At 30.2% G+C, this 15586-nt stretch overlaps 2 protein-coding genes across 4 annotated transcripts; both read left to right on the top strand.

The window, feature by feature from the left end:
• The first annotated feature begins 1009 nt into the window (after positions 1-1009).
• On the top strand, positions 1010-8591 carry LOC132951135 (esterase E4-like). 2 transcript variants are annotated; one of them, XM_061022858.1, is made up of 11 exons: positions 1010-1237; positions 3591-3731; positions 3928-4068; positions 4161-4311; positions 4429-4614; positions 5138-5325; positions 6290-6449; positions 7091-7251; positions 7817-7982; positions 8087-8219; positions 8340-8591. In XM_061022858.1, the coding sequence occupies exons 1-11, from the start codon at positions 1133-1135 to the stop codon at positions 8539-8541; spliced, it is 1734 nt and encodes a 577-aa protein (XP_060878841.1). In that variant the 5' UTR covers positions 1010-1132; the 3' UTR covers positions 8542-8591. The 2 variants fall into 2 exon arrangements, with proteins under 2 accessions (XP_060878841.1, XP_060878842.1); XM_061022859.1 differs by lacking the exon at positions 1010-1237 and adding an exon at positions 1666-1905.
• A 1841-nt stretch (positions 8592-10432) lies between these two features.
• On the top strand, positions 10433-15301 carry LOC132951137 (esterase FE4-like). Of its 2 annotated transcripts, none has more exons than XM_061022861.1 (11): positions 10433-10923; positions 11530-11670; positions 11951-12088; positions 12186-12336; positions 12454-12639; positions 12779-12966; positions 13646-13808; positions 14112-14266; positions 14376-14541; positions 14637-14769; positions 14873-15031. In XM_061022861.1, the coding sequence occupies exons 1-11, from the start codon at positions 10819-10821 to the stop codon at positions 14892-14894; spliced, it is 1548 nt and encodes a 515-aa protein (XP_060878844.1). In that variant the 5' UTR covers positions 10433-10818; the 3' UTR covers positions 14895-15031. The 2 variants fall into 2 exon arrangements, with proteins under 2 accessions (XP_060878844.1, XP_060878843.1); XM_061022860.1 differs by having other exon boundaries at positions 10436-10923; positions 14895-15301.
• The last annotated feature ends 285 nt before the right edge of the window (positions 15302-15586 follow it).

Below are 15586 nucleotides of genomic sequence, written 5' to 3'. Positions count from 1 at the left end.
TTTTCGCATATCCTGTGGCCAAATTCCAATCATAATATTTTTATAACTTATATTAATTTGTATACTAGGTCAATTTTTAATCGTGCAATCGTAAGGTTAAATAAAATATTTCTGATTGGTTTTCAAGTAAAGTGGGAAGGAAATTTCTTTTTCTATCGATATAAAATTGTTTATTCATAATATTATATGGTTATTGATGGTATTTTTTTCGTGTGCGTAAGTATGTGTGATTTTTATATTTCGTGTGACCGTATGGGAACTTACATTCACCATTTCACCCCTATTTTCACACAAATATAACAAGTTATTAATGAGGTATTACCTATATATTTTTTTTTTATTACCTAGTTTCTAGCATCACTATAAGAAAATTTATATTCCTATGGTCAGGGGAACCTCAATCTCCTTTTATTAGAGCCACCTTCAAGTTTCACGCTACGCCTATATGCCTGGCACCCTGGGACGTGCCCTCCTGGGTCTCCTGCACCTAACCAGAGACCTCAGTGTGTACCCCCCCCCACCCCCTCCTGATTAGGTTAGCACGCGTCAACATTGCTATTATACGTTGATAACGCCACAACGCAAATTTAAAAAATAGCACCAACAATTTTTTTTAAATGTGCAGCTCTTATACTCTACTGGTGTGTCATTGTGTCGTACAGCAAACACGAACAATATTGTGCATTCGTGCTACAACACGACCAACAAGTGTGCCGACGATATTATAACAGGTACACGTGCCGGTCGCCTTCACAGATTTAAAATAATATAATAAAACGTTATTCATATTGTACACGTTTCATCTGTGCCGCCATCGTGCAGCGTTGCTGTTATCGGTTATTATAAATGTATTATTTTTATTTTTAATGTTTAGACAGTATTGACTTACACTTTAATATTAAAATCGTACTAAGCGTGACGCCACCGGGTCACGATTGTGAACTTATGAGCTTAGGCGGCGAGAAATCAGATTAGATGTTTAGGAGTGGTATTAAGCGCTCTACCCATGATGTATAATATTAGTGATATTGTCTGTGCGGACCCGGTCGGATGTCCGTCTATTCCCCGCTACACTTGACCCGATGTTGTTCAACTGCGAACAAGAAATCAATTTTGATAACTTCGTTCGATTATGTCGAAACCACGGCGGACGTTCGTCAAATGGCGTTTCATCGCCAAAGTTATGGTCAACAAGGTCAAGGGATTTTTTTCCAGCACCGTCGTAAGATACCTGACGGTACGGTCGTGTATAATATTGTATAAATCATTCTCCGCGGTGACTGTGCCAAACGATTATTATATTATATTATAATTTATAGGTATTAAAAAATCACAATTGGAATACAATTATTATACTTCATAGTTTATATAATATTATGTACAAATGTTCAATTGCCCACGGTGTCAACCTGGCCATGGCCGCTAGGCCCCTCCGTTTGTTTTTTTAGGGTCTCTTGATTTTTTTCATTTACTTTGCGTGTGCTTGGTTTATATAAGGAGTAAGGACCCCTTAAAGTATTTATCGATACATTTAACCGTACGCAATTTTTCTTTACAGGGCCCAGATGCTTGCTTATTATAGTTTGAGCAGGGCATAACATAGTACAAGTGTCAATTAGTAGATATAATAAGTAGCCAGTAGGAGACGGTTTTTTTGGATTAATTGAGCTACTACAAGTTAAGTTAGATTTATATCTCTCCTTAAAAACAATGGGCTCGGACGAAGCCCCGCTGTTGGATTCAGCGATCATAAAAATGTTACATACAAAAATATGTATAATTTATAATACTATACAACTACAACCTACTTATACCTACAATGATGAAGATTGGACATTTACTTTTGAAACTTTACTTGAATAATATTATGCTTATGGATTTGTCTTCAAAGTTAAAGTTCTATAGGTAATATAAAAAATATAGGTAATTTAATTTTGGTTTTTGTAATTTCGCTTCTGTGTAATTAATAATTATTATTTATTATTTTGCAGTTTCGAATATTTCAGTAATTTCATAGTTTATTATTAACAAATTATTCCCCTCATCAGGCTTCGCGTTAATATTATACAGAGTGATTTTTTAAGCATGCTCACCCTATTTAGTATTTTTTTACTTCAATTACCTATACATATTATATTCAGATTCTGATTTTTGGAATTTTTAAATACACTTAAAGAATTTTGAATAATTGAGATTTTTTATACCATTTAAGGACGATGTTGTTATAATACAAACTTGAAACTTCCGTTTTAAAAATAGGAATCCTTTTTTTTTTTTACTTTTAACTATTCAGCAGATATTTTTTTTTTTTTGAGAATTTTTATGCATCTAAACAAAATTCGAAATAGTAGTTTTGAGTTATTTAACTTTGTATACTAAGGATATTACGTATCTAATCTATATATGGAAATTGGTGATGATTATATGGCTTAGATGATTTGAATAATGTTAGTAAATAGTACTAATTACCATTATCAAGATAAATAATTTGTAAAAATGATCTAAGTACCTATATTGAATAGTGAATAGGTATTACTATATCTAATATTAATTATAGTTTTTTATTGTAAAACCATAGGTATTTAAGTATTATTATTATTATGATCAGGACACTCTTTAATAATAGTACAAAAAATATCAGGAATTTGAAAATATGGTCTTAGCTTAGGTACTTAAAAATTCTAAAAATAATAATTTGAATAAATGTATTTTTGAAGGAAAAAAGGCGGTGAGCATTTTTTCACCGAAATGTCAAGTAAATTTTGTATTTTATTATGGGGTTTCTTCAAAAAAACTGATCCTTGGGCCTTTACGCCAACACTGATTGCCCATATTGTTAAAAATTAATTTATAGCAAATTAAATGGATAAAAGCGAGTATGAAAACATAACTTTATATCGAATATATCAACTTCTTGTTATTTTATTTTAATTTAATAAATTATATTCATAATATTTAAAATTCTGTGCGTGAAATGTATTGATTTTACAGTGTTGCGTGTGTGTATTTTTGTGTCTAAACTCTGAAGATGCTCGTAGAAATGTTTCGATTTTCCATTTCAGCATCTTTTCCGGTAGGAAAGAGAATCTAGTTGGTATTTTGAATGGGTCAAAAGTAAAAGTTTTAAAGCACTTGTAAACAAGTAAATAGAATAACAATTTGGGGTGAAACGGGAATTTATTCAAAAACGAGTTGATACTTTTACCGAATGTTTAATTACATTCGTAAATTTTATTATAACTCTGAGCTATATTTATGGGTATTTTAAACTATTTTTAGTTTTTTTAAATAAATGTCGATAAAAAATGTATCACTCAGTCAAAAAACTTCAAAATTGAATACAAGATTCATCATAGAATGTAATAGTAAAATTTAAAAAAAAATCTAAGCGAAATTCCGAAAATATTGTTTTTAGCATCTTAAGTTTAAATGTTGAACGATTTTCTTATATTTTTGTACAAAATAAAATATTTGAAAAATAGATCTCTTGTGCACATAGACTTCTAATAGAAGTATTACTGTTTATTAGAAAATGTTTATAATTATAAATTTATAAAGTGTTAATAGGTATAAAAAAATATTTGTTTTAGCCACAAAAGAAATCAACGGTTTTTATTGAGCAAGGTAGTTTACAAGGAATTCACTACAAAACACAAGCGTCAAATAAGCCTTACATCAGTTTTCTAGGCATACCCTACGCTAAACCACCTGTTGGAAACTTGAGATTCAAGGTGGGGCATATTTTGATTTTTATTCATATGACATATCAGTACCTATATAATATAATATTATATACTATGTATTAATTATTAATATAATTAATATATTATAATATGTATATACATAATATTATAAATATTTCATGTTTGAATGAATTATAACTAGGTATTTACTTGGTTTAAACCGTTAATAGTTTTTATATTACAGTCTCCTATTAAACATCCAGGATGGTCTGGCACATTGAAAGCATTTTCAGTAGGAAATATGAGCATGCAGTATTCTTTCTTAGAGAACAAAATTGTTGGAAGTGAAGATTGTTTATTTTTAAATGTATTTGTGCCACTGCAGGTACCTATAATTGTAGAAAAATAATGCCATTTAAAATGTACAGTTATCAATTGAATTTTTCTTGTGGTTATTATGGCTTTCCATCTTACCAGGAAGAACAAAATGAAAAGAAGGCAGTAATGGTGTTCATACACGGCGGAGTGTTTTATAACGGATCTGGATCATTAGATTTTTACTCTCCTGATTATTTGATTGATGAAAATGTAATCGTAGTCACAATCAACTATCGGCTGAATGCTCTTGGTGATTTTACAGACATTTAAAAATTAATAATATTATTTTCTTGTATCTAATTACCTATAAAATATTATGTATCATTCATTTATAATAAAACAAATAACCTGTAGATTTTGTGTTTAGGATTTCTCAACTTTGATATTGACGAATGTTCTGGCAATATGGGCTTAAAAGATCAGTTGTTTGCAATTAAATGGGTAAAAGCTAATATCACTGCATTTGGAGGTGATGATCAAAACATTACTATTTTTGGAGAGAGTGCAGGATCAGCATCTGTTCATTGTCACTTGCTGTCTCCACAATCTACAGGTTGATATTCATATTAATTGAATGTGTCTTGTTACAATGAGTGGCGGTCATGGGTGCCCGGAGGGGGACATGTCGGGGCATTTTCCCCTCCTGGAGTTCAAATATAATGTTGAAAATTTTAACTAAACTTTCTTTAATGTACTTTTTGGAGTTTAATTTTATTATGCCCCTCCCTGATAAATTTCTTGTGTGAATTTTTTTTTCGTATGAAGCAACTACCTTAAATAAGTACACACACACCAATTTTTCCCCATATTACACTTATCTTTTCAGATATTTTGAACACAGGTCGTATGTGACTATGCGAGTAAACAATTATATAACCTAGTCTACCCGTCTAAGTCTTTGAAGTCATTATGATACCCACCCCCACTTTTACATGAGGTGTCCGCCTCATAAAATAGCTATTCACGCCGCCACCGGACTTATAATTAAAAATTATATAAGTACTTCATTTGTAATTTGTCTGTATATTAATGTTAGCAAATACAATTTAAATTATTTAAAACTTTTATTTAACTAGGATTTTTTCAAAAAGCCATTATGCAAAGTGGATGTATGTTTAATGTATGGGCTTTGAATGAAAACCATAGAGAATCAGCTTTTAAATTGGCCAACAATTTGGGGTGTAAAAAAGACAACCCTAAAGAAATTGTTCGATACTTACTCAATATACCTGCTATTGATATTGTGAAATCGATTACCATTGATGTATGTATAAAGAAACATAGATTAAAAACGTTTTTAAGTAATGAAAAACATTTAGAAAAAGTTTAATTAAATTAAAAAAGATTAACCCAAATTGTATATCAATTATACATAATATCAGAATTATAAAAACTAAATACAATTTTTTACTTTCTCCATCCTTTTTAATAATTTTTATTTCATTTAAATATAATTATTATACTATATACTTTAGACACTATATAGTGTCTAAAGAGTTAACTATTTTTCAAAAATAATTGTATGTATTACCTGGGTACTTAATTAATGAGTATCTATTTATTTCGCTTCTCCTCCCCTAAAATACATAAATGTTGTCAAAACTAATATTGATATTAACTTACATTGTACTTAAGTAGATAACTAAAACTACAACGCATTAAAAATATTATAAAAACAAAAACCTTATACCTACAGTAACAAACAGATTTTATAATACAAAAATATTAAAACCTTTATTAAAATGTAGCAAAACAAAAATTATTTCATTGATTTAAAAGAGAATGCTACCCTTAAGCGTCAGCTTTTATTTGATATTTTAATTTTCATGCAAAATATGAGCATTTTTAATTTGTGATATTTCACATACCCTACTTGCTTGAAAATTAAAACATTGAAAAAATCATTGACGCCTAAGCACAGATAATTTTCTTACCTAACAGTTTGATAATAGGTCAATTCATTTTAATATCAAAACTAACAGCACACTATTGAAACTAGTGAACGAAAATTTGCTATGTCTTATGTTTGTAAGACTGAGACAACAAAGGTATGGGTAGAGTGCCCTTAAAAACGTTTTTAATCTCTGGTAAAGTATTACTAGTATTAGTAAATTGAAAAAAAATGATCTAAATTAAAAGTAAAAAGATTTGCAAAGTGTATTTACTTGATTTATTATTAAATGTTTACTAATAAATGTCTAACATGTATAAAAATTATATTTTAAAAGGCTAAAACAAATCCAGATTATGATTTTGTTCCGTCTATTGAAAGTGAAGCAGTTAGTGACAAATTTTTACCTGCTCATCCTGAAATTTTAGTTAAAACTGCATCAACAGTACCTGTAATAGTTGGAATCAACAACATGGAAGGATTGTTAGTTTTTGGAGGTAAATTATATTTTGAACTCAATATACTTGACGCATATTTTTATCATAAAAATGTACAGTTTAATATGTGTATTGATTCTTTTATAAATGCTAAGTGATAACTGATAAGTAGTTTCAGAACAAACTCAATTCATGAATTTATACACATCAAGAAATGTAAAACTATCTATAGACTAGCCACTAGGCAGTGGCGCCCAACCCTATTACTAGGTGTTGCGGTCGCTACACATTGAAAATAAGGGGTGGGTAGGTATAATAACATAAAATAATTAACTTGAAATATGTTCATTATTAATCACAGATTATATTGGTTGATACCTTAATATTTACTAATATTGTCAATTAAAGTATGATAATATGTAAAAATAATAAAATTTTGAGTTTGTAAGGGGCTGGGTGGGTGGGTAAAATTATTTCTTGCTACACCTGAAAAATATATCTTGGGCGCCACTGCCACTAGATATAATACTATTTAAAGATAACAGTTGTTCTTTTGTAAAAACATTTTAGTCTGTACTTCTGTAGATAGGTAGGTTAAGGGTAGGTTAAAGGTAGGTTAAGCGTATAGGTGTATAGCACAGTATAAAGTAGTAATTTTTATGTGAAACTTTCAATATGTATTATCACATTTTTATTTTCAGATGAAAATTTTATGAGCACTATAAATGGTACCGAGGAAATCAACAAATTGTTTGAAAGAAAATATGGCTATACTGAAAAGATTGTGAACAAAATAAAGAACTTTTACTTCAATGAATGCAACGTAGAATGTGGAACCACTAGATTGGAAAAAATATGCCATGTAAGTAGTAGTATTAGTGTACAAAAAACCTAAAAGGACAAGTATAATATTATTCTCTATGAATTTGTTTTCCCATCCTTATTTTAATATACAAGACATAATTGTTAGGAGGTAAGTGTAGTAAGAGGTAAGACGTTACTCACTTAACATTTTACTAGCGTATATTTATATAGTTGTACATTTTCAAATGTTAATAACTTGTTTTAAATAGCTAAAAATCATAAAAAGCTCAAGTCTTTACTTTTAGCCCTGGAAGTAATCTAAAATGTAACTATCTTATAATAGGCCAATACACTCTAATATTAAAATAACAATGTAAAATGTAATGTTATGTGTTGGAATGATGGAGATAAAATATGTTGAAGGTACGTCTACCTCTTAAATAATTTATTTTGAGTTATAAATATTACACACAAAATATTAACTAACAATAATAATTGTGATTTGCGATTTTAAAAATCTTTATTACTTAGTTATAGAAATGTATGAATGAAGGGACTATTTTATTTTTAACTTATTTTCAACTGTTGTTTTTAAATTATGAGGTTTTTAATTTCGTTTATAGCTTTACGGTGATTTCTATTTTTCTAAAGAATTTCATCGCAGTTATGAACACTCTCTCCAACAAAATGTCACGCCAGTTTACAGTTACGAGTTTAAATTTGACGGAAAAATCAATGTTTTTAAAAAACTGCTCTATTTTCTGAGGCCAACCTTTGAACCGTTAAAAGGTAAAAATTCATATTTATTTTCATTCTACTAAACACTGAATAATATGAAATATTATCATTGATTCTACGTGATACTGAATTGGGTAATAAAACATTTCATATAGGTGCATGTCACGCTGACGAATTGAGTTATTTGTTTCATGGACGACTATTTGGATTTGCACCCAGAGCCAATTCACCAGAGTTAAGAATGTGTAGAACAATGAGTAAATTGTGGACCAATTTTGCTAAAACTGGGTGTGTTTGAAATTATGGTTTATTAATTATGATCAGGACATTGATTAACATAATATTTTGTTGCGTTTTAATTTTTCATCGAGTCCAGAGTTAATTGTTCGATTGTTCTTTGAATTTTAGAAATCCTAATTCGCATGATTTAAAATTCGAATGGAAAAATACGAGTGCAGAAGAACCGAAATATTTGTCATTAGATGGAGACGATACGCGTATGGTTGTTGGATTATTGAACGATTCCAGGATGCGTTTTTGGGATAACATATCAGAAACTATTAGATTATTTCTACAAAAATCAAATTTTGATCTTTTTTACTATGATTGATATGGTAAATGTATAAAATATTAACCAAATAAACTTTGAATTAACACATATGACCTTACTGTTAATTCTTCAAATCGGCAAATTTTTCTAACTATAAAAAAATGTTGTATTTGTCGATCGCTTCCTTAGTTCCGCCGTACATTAACAAAAATACACTCAAGGTGTAAATAATGTTTGAAATTTGGGGAGGGCTGTAGCTCAGCCCTTGACACTTTTATGATTCTTTTAAATTATAGTAGCGAAATCGTTAGTTTTTGAGGGGGCTACAGAAATACTAGAGGTGCTAAGTCTAGGAGCCCTCCCCCACCCCTATTTGCACCTATGCACACACAATTAAAATAGAACACCTAATTACTTTTCATGTATACATTAATATAAAAGTGGCTCGGTGTGACGTGGTGTTTGAATTTAGACACGAATGTGTTCCTATTCCCTAGTTCCCGGATGGGTGACCACCCGGGGTTTTTAGTGACAAATCCTTTACACACATGTTCAAACTAACAATATCCTCCCCACAGTAGCAGGCTAATGGCCTCAGTTGTCAAAGCCTTAATTTCAAAATAAAAATAAATATAAAATTATGCTTAACACAACAAAATGTATTTGCAAATATAATTTTAAAAGAATTTGCATATAATTTAGATAAAAATTATAATTGGAAATATCTGATTCCAATAAAACATAGTAAAAATTATCACCTTTGAAACAATGAATTACTTATTACTTATTACACTTAACCTATACATGATCGGAAAGCCAGGAAATTGACTGTCTGACGAAATAAAATTAATGGCATGATTAACTAACTTATAAAGTTAGTTAATCATGAGAATTATTATGTACAGTAAACTACAGAAATGTTGAAAATAATATGCTTATAAATAATATATTAAGTACAATTTCGTATATGGATTTGCATATATAGGTAGGTACTAGGTTAGGTAGTGTTAGTATAAAAGTTCAACTGATCTAGCAATTTTTTGTCCATTAAATAAAAAAATGCAAATTCACGAACTCCCGGGCCCTAACTATATATAACGGGGCCTGTGACAAAACAGTTCAGTGGCCAGTATGTCCACCCCACCCCTTCAAAACGGCACTAATAATGTCACAGACCACAGTCCATGCACAGAGCAATAATATGGTAGTGGTGAGTGGTGACTGAAGCGGAGGTGTGACAATCAATGACATCACTCGTGGTTTTAGATAGAACCATATGGACTAACCACAGACACGTGGCACATTATTATATATACCTACGACCTACCTATGTGTTGTGTCTTGTGAGATATTAATACGATTCACGACTGACAAGTCACTTAGTCACGACCGAGAGCCGACAACCAAGCCCGGATTATGAAATTTTGAGGTCCAGGGGCCAAAGTTTTAAATGAGGCCCTTGTACGAAAAAAAAAATAATAATGTATATATTATATTATTTAATATTTTATTTATAAATTATAATTTACAAGCTTTTTAGTTTTTTCCTCGCTAAATAATCATCGATTCTTTTTAGGTGATTTCTGCAGTGGTTATAGGATATAACGAAAAAAGTAATCTGAGGCCCCTAAATATATTCTAACCATCGAGGGCCGGGGTTCGGGAGCATGGCCCCCACTGGACCCCCCCCCCCCCTAATCCAGGCTTGCCGACAACGCCACAACGGGCAAATGACGAAAACAGGTGCACCGCGCACGTGCTCGCCGCGATCGCAGAACAAACAAATAATTCGATTTTATATAATTAATTCTGTACCAAAATCGTGTCCTATTATCGGTCCGTTCTGCATTAATATAAAATATTATGTGGAGACAATAATTGTGGACTGACGGCAGTGACCGGTCCTAACTCCTAGGCACAATTTCCCCCACTTTGTGCCGCGACGATATCGGTTGTGTACATTATACCGTCGAGTGTTGCCGAACTACCGAACAGTTACGAACCTTTGTCGTCGGGTGTCGTGTGCACAGGATCGTAAGCATTTTGGTTGGGACACGGTAATGTCGTGGGCCGGAGTTGGGGTCATGGGTCCATGACCATGATAGACCGTGAATCGTGATTAACACCTATAAAATATTCCAATACCCATGCCATCCCCCCCTCAGCACCACTGTCCGAGGTATAGAGTAGAGGATAGGATGTTTTACGCGTTATCCATAATATTGTACATTTTGTGATCTTGTTGGTGCGCGCCCATGTTCTGTCTACCTCTATACTTGACCGAAACCGCTCTACCTACTTCAAACAAGAAATCATTTGTGACAATTTAATTTGATTATGTCAAAACTATGGCGGACGTTCATCAAATGGCGTTTCATCGCCACTATCATGTTCAACAAGTTTAAGGGATATCTGGCCAACACTGTCGTAAGATATCTGAAGGTATGGTCTTGTATAGGTAACTAATATGCAGTGGTGCAAATAAGTTGGGGGGACTTTGCCCCCCTCAAAAATAACTCATAGCCCCCTAAAAAAATAATAATATAATATACTATAATATTATAATTTAAAAAAAAAAATTTTGGGGCTTGCGCCCCCCTAAACATATTTCCTATTTGCGCCACTGGTAATAGGTAGATAATTCTCTAAAAACCGTGACAAATGATTCGCTCATTGTAATGATGACTCTACAGCGGCCATACTCAACCTTTTTCTTGCTAAAGGTGGAGGGACGGCTCTCAAACGATAATATAATTTTTATAATTTAACATTTTATGATGTAAAATAATTACATACATTTTTTTAAGCTGGTATGATTTTTGATTTTGATTTTGAGTTGTTTTGGACCACAAATTGATTATGGTTGCTGTTAAGGGTGCTACTGCCTGGCGCTCGACAACTCAATAGTACTTTAAATTTAAATGATAAAATAGCTATCTATCTTATACACATAGTATTTTAGAAAGAATTTTTACTGTTATAAGGAAATATTTGTAATCAGGTAAAAACTATAAAGTGTAATTAGGTATACAAAATTATATTTTCTAGCCACGGAGGAAAATGACTGTTATTATTGAACAAGGTACTTTACAAGGAATTCACTACAAAACACAAGCGTCAAATAAGCCTTACATCAGTTTTCTAGGCATACCCTATGCTAAACCACCTGTTGGAAACTTGAGATTTAAGGTGGGACATTGTTTGATTTTTAAGTATAACAGTATATAATATATTATATAGGAACCACCATTGATTATATAATATACTAGTATATTATAAAACTAATGGTACTACCTATGTATTAAACTTATAGTATTGTATTCATACAATATAATTTACAGCAAATAAATTATATTTAGATATAGGTAACCCCACTAACCAATATATAGAGATTAATATTTTGTGTGGTTGAAAACATTATATTTAACTATTTATTTATTGTAGACTGTTAATGGTATGCATTTTACAGCCTCCTATCAAACATCCAGGATGGTCTGGCATACTAAAAGCATTTTCAGTAGGAAATATGTGCATGCAGTATTCTTTTATGAAGAAAAAAATTGCTGGAAATGAAGATTGTTTATATTTAAACATATTTGTACCTCAAGTATGTATAAGAAAAATAGTGCTTTAAATATTCTATTAGAATATACTATTATAGTGATATCAATTTGAATTTTTTTTGTGATTTGCCGTCTTACAAGGAAGAATTAAAAGAAAAAAAAGCAGTTATGGTGTTTATACACGGTGGTGCGTTCAACAACGGATCTGCATCATCAGATTTTTACTCCCCTGAATATTTGATTGATGAAAATGTTATCATAGTCACAATCAACTATCGACTGAATGCTCTTGGTGATTTTACAGACATTTAAAAATTAATAATATTATTTTCTTGTAACTAATTACTTATAAAATATTATGTGTCATTAATTTATAATAAAATAAATAAACTGTAGATTTTGTGTTTAGGATTTCTCAACTTTGATATTGACGAATGTCCTGGCAATATGGGTTTAAAAGATCAATTGTTTGCAATTAAATGGGTAAAAGCTAATATTAATGCGTTTGGAGGTGATGCTCAAAACATAACAATTTTTGGGGAGAGTGCAGGATCAGCATCTGTTCATTGTCACATGTTATCTCCACAATCCACAGGTTGATTTTCAATATCATTAATTATGATAATAATTGTTATGTGTATTGTTTGAAATTAGATGTAACATTTTAGGATTTAGAGTCATAGAATATAATATTATATTAATACTAGAATATTTATGTTTTATTTTGAAACTAGGATTATTTCAAAAGGCCATCATGCAAAGTGGATGTATGTTTAATTCATGGGCATTCACTGAAAAACACAGAGAAGCAGCTTTCAAGTTGGCCAAAAATTTAGGTTGTGTAAAAGATGATCCTAAAGAAGTTGTTCAATTCTTGCTCAGTGTTCCAGCCATTGATATCGTCAAGTTGACTAAAATTGAGGTAGTCACACATAAAGTAGATAAAAATATTTTTCAAAAATGATAACAATTTTAAATTTAAACGTATTTAAAAAATAATTATATCAAATTTAGTAATTTCATATAAAACATTTTTCATCTTAAAAGTATATCTTGCATTTAATTTAAATATATTTTACTGGTGTCTAAAGAGTAACTTGTTTGAGTATTTCTCAAAAAACCTTTTTTGTATTAACTATTGTTAATTTGTAAGAATGTACTATTTATTTTTGCCTCTCCTCAACGAACATTGGTACATAAATGTGACAAAAACATATATAATTAATTATTATCAACATATACTATACTTAATTATAATTTTAACCCATTAAGAAGATCATAAAATATTAACTTATAAAAAATGAGACTATGTTTAATTGAAAATAATTAATATGATATTAGTAATAATTACAATAAGCCATAACTTACTATTGAAAGATTAACCATAGTAAAAATTATGTCAATCAGTCAAAATTGATTATCTAAAAACATGTTTAACTCCTGGTATAAAACGCGGTTTTCCCCTGGTCCCTAGACTTTTATTATACTAATTAATGCCCACATAAGATGTTCTTTTGAGCTGGTCCCTTGATTTATTTTTAAATATTCACTACTGTACACAATTTATTATAACAAATATTAAAACTGTTTTATTTTAAAAGGGCAAAACTGATTTTCAAGATTATGAATTTATTCCGTCTGTTGAAAGTGAAGCGGTTAGTGACAAATTTTTACCTGCTCATCCTGAAACTTTAGTCAAAACTGCATCAACAGTACCTGTAATAACTGGAATCAACAACATGGAAGGACTGATAGCTTTTGGAGGCAAATTATTTGTGCAACTTAATAACATCCTCATTTTTTTTTAACTTGAATTAAACTAAATTGAAACATCATAGAAATGTACAATTTATTTTATATTTTATAAATGCCAAATGGTATGTAATAAGTATTTAATAAGAGGTACAACTATCTATTACTATTTTGTTTTCGCTATTTAGAGATACTTGTTGTACATTAGTTGTAAATACATTTTCGTCTATAGTACAGTATAAACTATAAAATAGTACTTATAAATACATATAAAAAAAAAAAATTTTTAATTGATTGACACATACTAATTTTCAGAGCATAAAATGAAGAAAATTCTTAATGACACCGAAGAAATTCATGAATTATTTCAAAGGAACTATAGTAAAGAAATTATTAACAAAGTAAAGAACTTTTACTTCAACGAATGTAACATGGAATGCGAAACTAATAGATTGGAAAATATATGTCATGTAAGTGTACCAAAATCCCAAACAAATTATGAATCTATTTTTTTCTTTTTACAAAACATTGAAACACTATATGATTTTATGTTTAAAATTTGTGTTTTGTTTTGATTAGCTCTACAGTGATTTATATTTTTCTAAAGATTTTCATCGCGGTTATGATCAAATTCTCAAACGAAACATCTCACCTGTTTACAGTTACGAGTTTAAATTTGATGGAGAAATCAATATTTGCAAAACCATTCTGTTTTATCTAAGGCCAACTTTTAAACCATTAAGAGGTAAAAATTCATATTTATTTTCATTCTACTAAACACTGCATAATATTATCATTTATTCTACATAATACTGAATTGGTGTGATGAAATATTTCTAGGTGCATGTCACGCTGACGAATTGAGTTATTTGTTTCACGGACGATTGTTTGGATTTGCACCCAAGGCCAATTCACCAGAGTTAAGAATGTGTAGAACAATGAGTAAATTGTGGACCAATTTTGCTAAAACTGGGTGTGTTTGAAATTATGGTTTATTAACCATTTAATTATGAATTATGATCAAAACATTGACTAACATAATTTTTTGCTGCATATTAATTTTTCATCGAATCCAGAGTTAATTGCTTTGAATTTTAGAAATCCAAATTCACAAGATTTATGTTTTGAATGGAAAAATACGATTGCAGAAGAACCGAAATATTTGTCTTTAGATGGAGACAATACATGCATGGTTAATGGATTATTGAACGGTTCCAGGGTGCGTTTTTGGGAAAACATCAGAAACAGCTAGATTGCAATATAAATAATGATTCTTTTTTTTTTTTTTGATATTTGTAAAAGATTATCTATACATTCCCTTAATGTCAATTGATCATTCAGTAATATTTTGAAATATATATTTTATGAAATAGACAATTAGCCAGCTTTATCTTAGTCTAACTGTCTAAGCAAAAACTCTATAGTATGGTTTTAATTTTAGTCATAAGAAAAGATTAACTTATTTCCATATAATTAAAAATATATTTTTTTCTTCCAAAACAACATAGAGTGCATACAATTTCTGTTTTCTCTTAGTTCAAAAACTAATAACAAAAAGCCATTTGAAAATTAACAGTGTAATCGACTTCTACATCCAATCAATTTTTTATTCACATCTAGTATAGAGTATTTTCTCTTTGGTTTGAAGTTTCCATATTGACGTCGGGCGACGGCTAATAAGATTAAGATTAGTATCCTCCGAATATGATGACGGTTAATTTCAGAACATGGTACTTGACGAGTGATGCTCAACCTTTTGTAATTGACAGCTCCCAAATAAGAAAATTAAT

This window comes from Metopolophium dirhodum, chromosome 8, assembly GCF_019925205.1.
Source record: "Metopolophium dirhodum isolate CAU chromosome 8, ASM1992520v1, whole genome shotgun sequence".
Taxonomy (NCBI): domain Eukaryota; kingdom Metazoa; phylum Arthropoda; class Insecta; order Hemiptera; family Aphididae; genus Metopolophium; species Metopolophium dirhodum.
Note: the sequence above shows the minus strand (reverse complement) of the source record. Positions and strands in the feature narration are given on the sequence as shown.

Excerpts from the sequence above, each read along its gene's own strand:
- LOC132951135 (XM_061022858.1), top strand. The coding sequence starts at position 1,133 with ATGTCGAAACCACGGCGGACGTTCGTCAAATGGCGTTTCATCGCCAAA. Across the intron at positions 1,238-3,590 it reads CCGTCGTAAGATACCTGACG|CCACAAAAGAAATCAACGGT; the intron begins GTACGGTCGTGT and ends TATTTGTTTTAG. Across the intron at positions 4,069-4,160 it reads ATGTATTTGTGCCACTGCAG|GAAGAACAAAATGAAAAGAA; the intron begins GTACCTATAATT and ends CCATCTTACCAG.
- LOC132951137 (XM_061022860.1), top strand. The coding sequence starts at position 10,819 with ATGTCAAAACTATGGCGGACGTTCATCAAATGGCGTTTCATCGCCACT. Across the intron at positions 12,337-12,453 it reads CTATCGACTGAATGCTCTTG|GATTTCTCAACTTTGATATT; the intron begins GTGATTTTACAG and ends TTTTGTGTTTAG. Across the intron at positions 14,542-14,636 it reads AACTTTTAAACCATTAAGAG|GTGCATGTCACGCTGACGAA; the intron begins GTAAAAATTCAT and ends AAATATTTCTAG.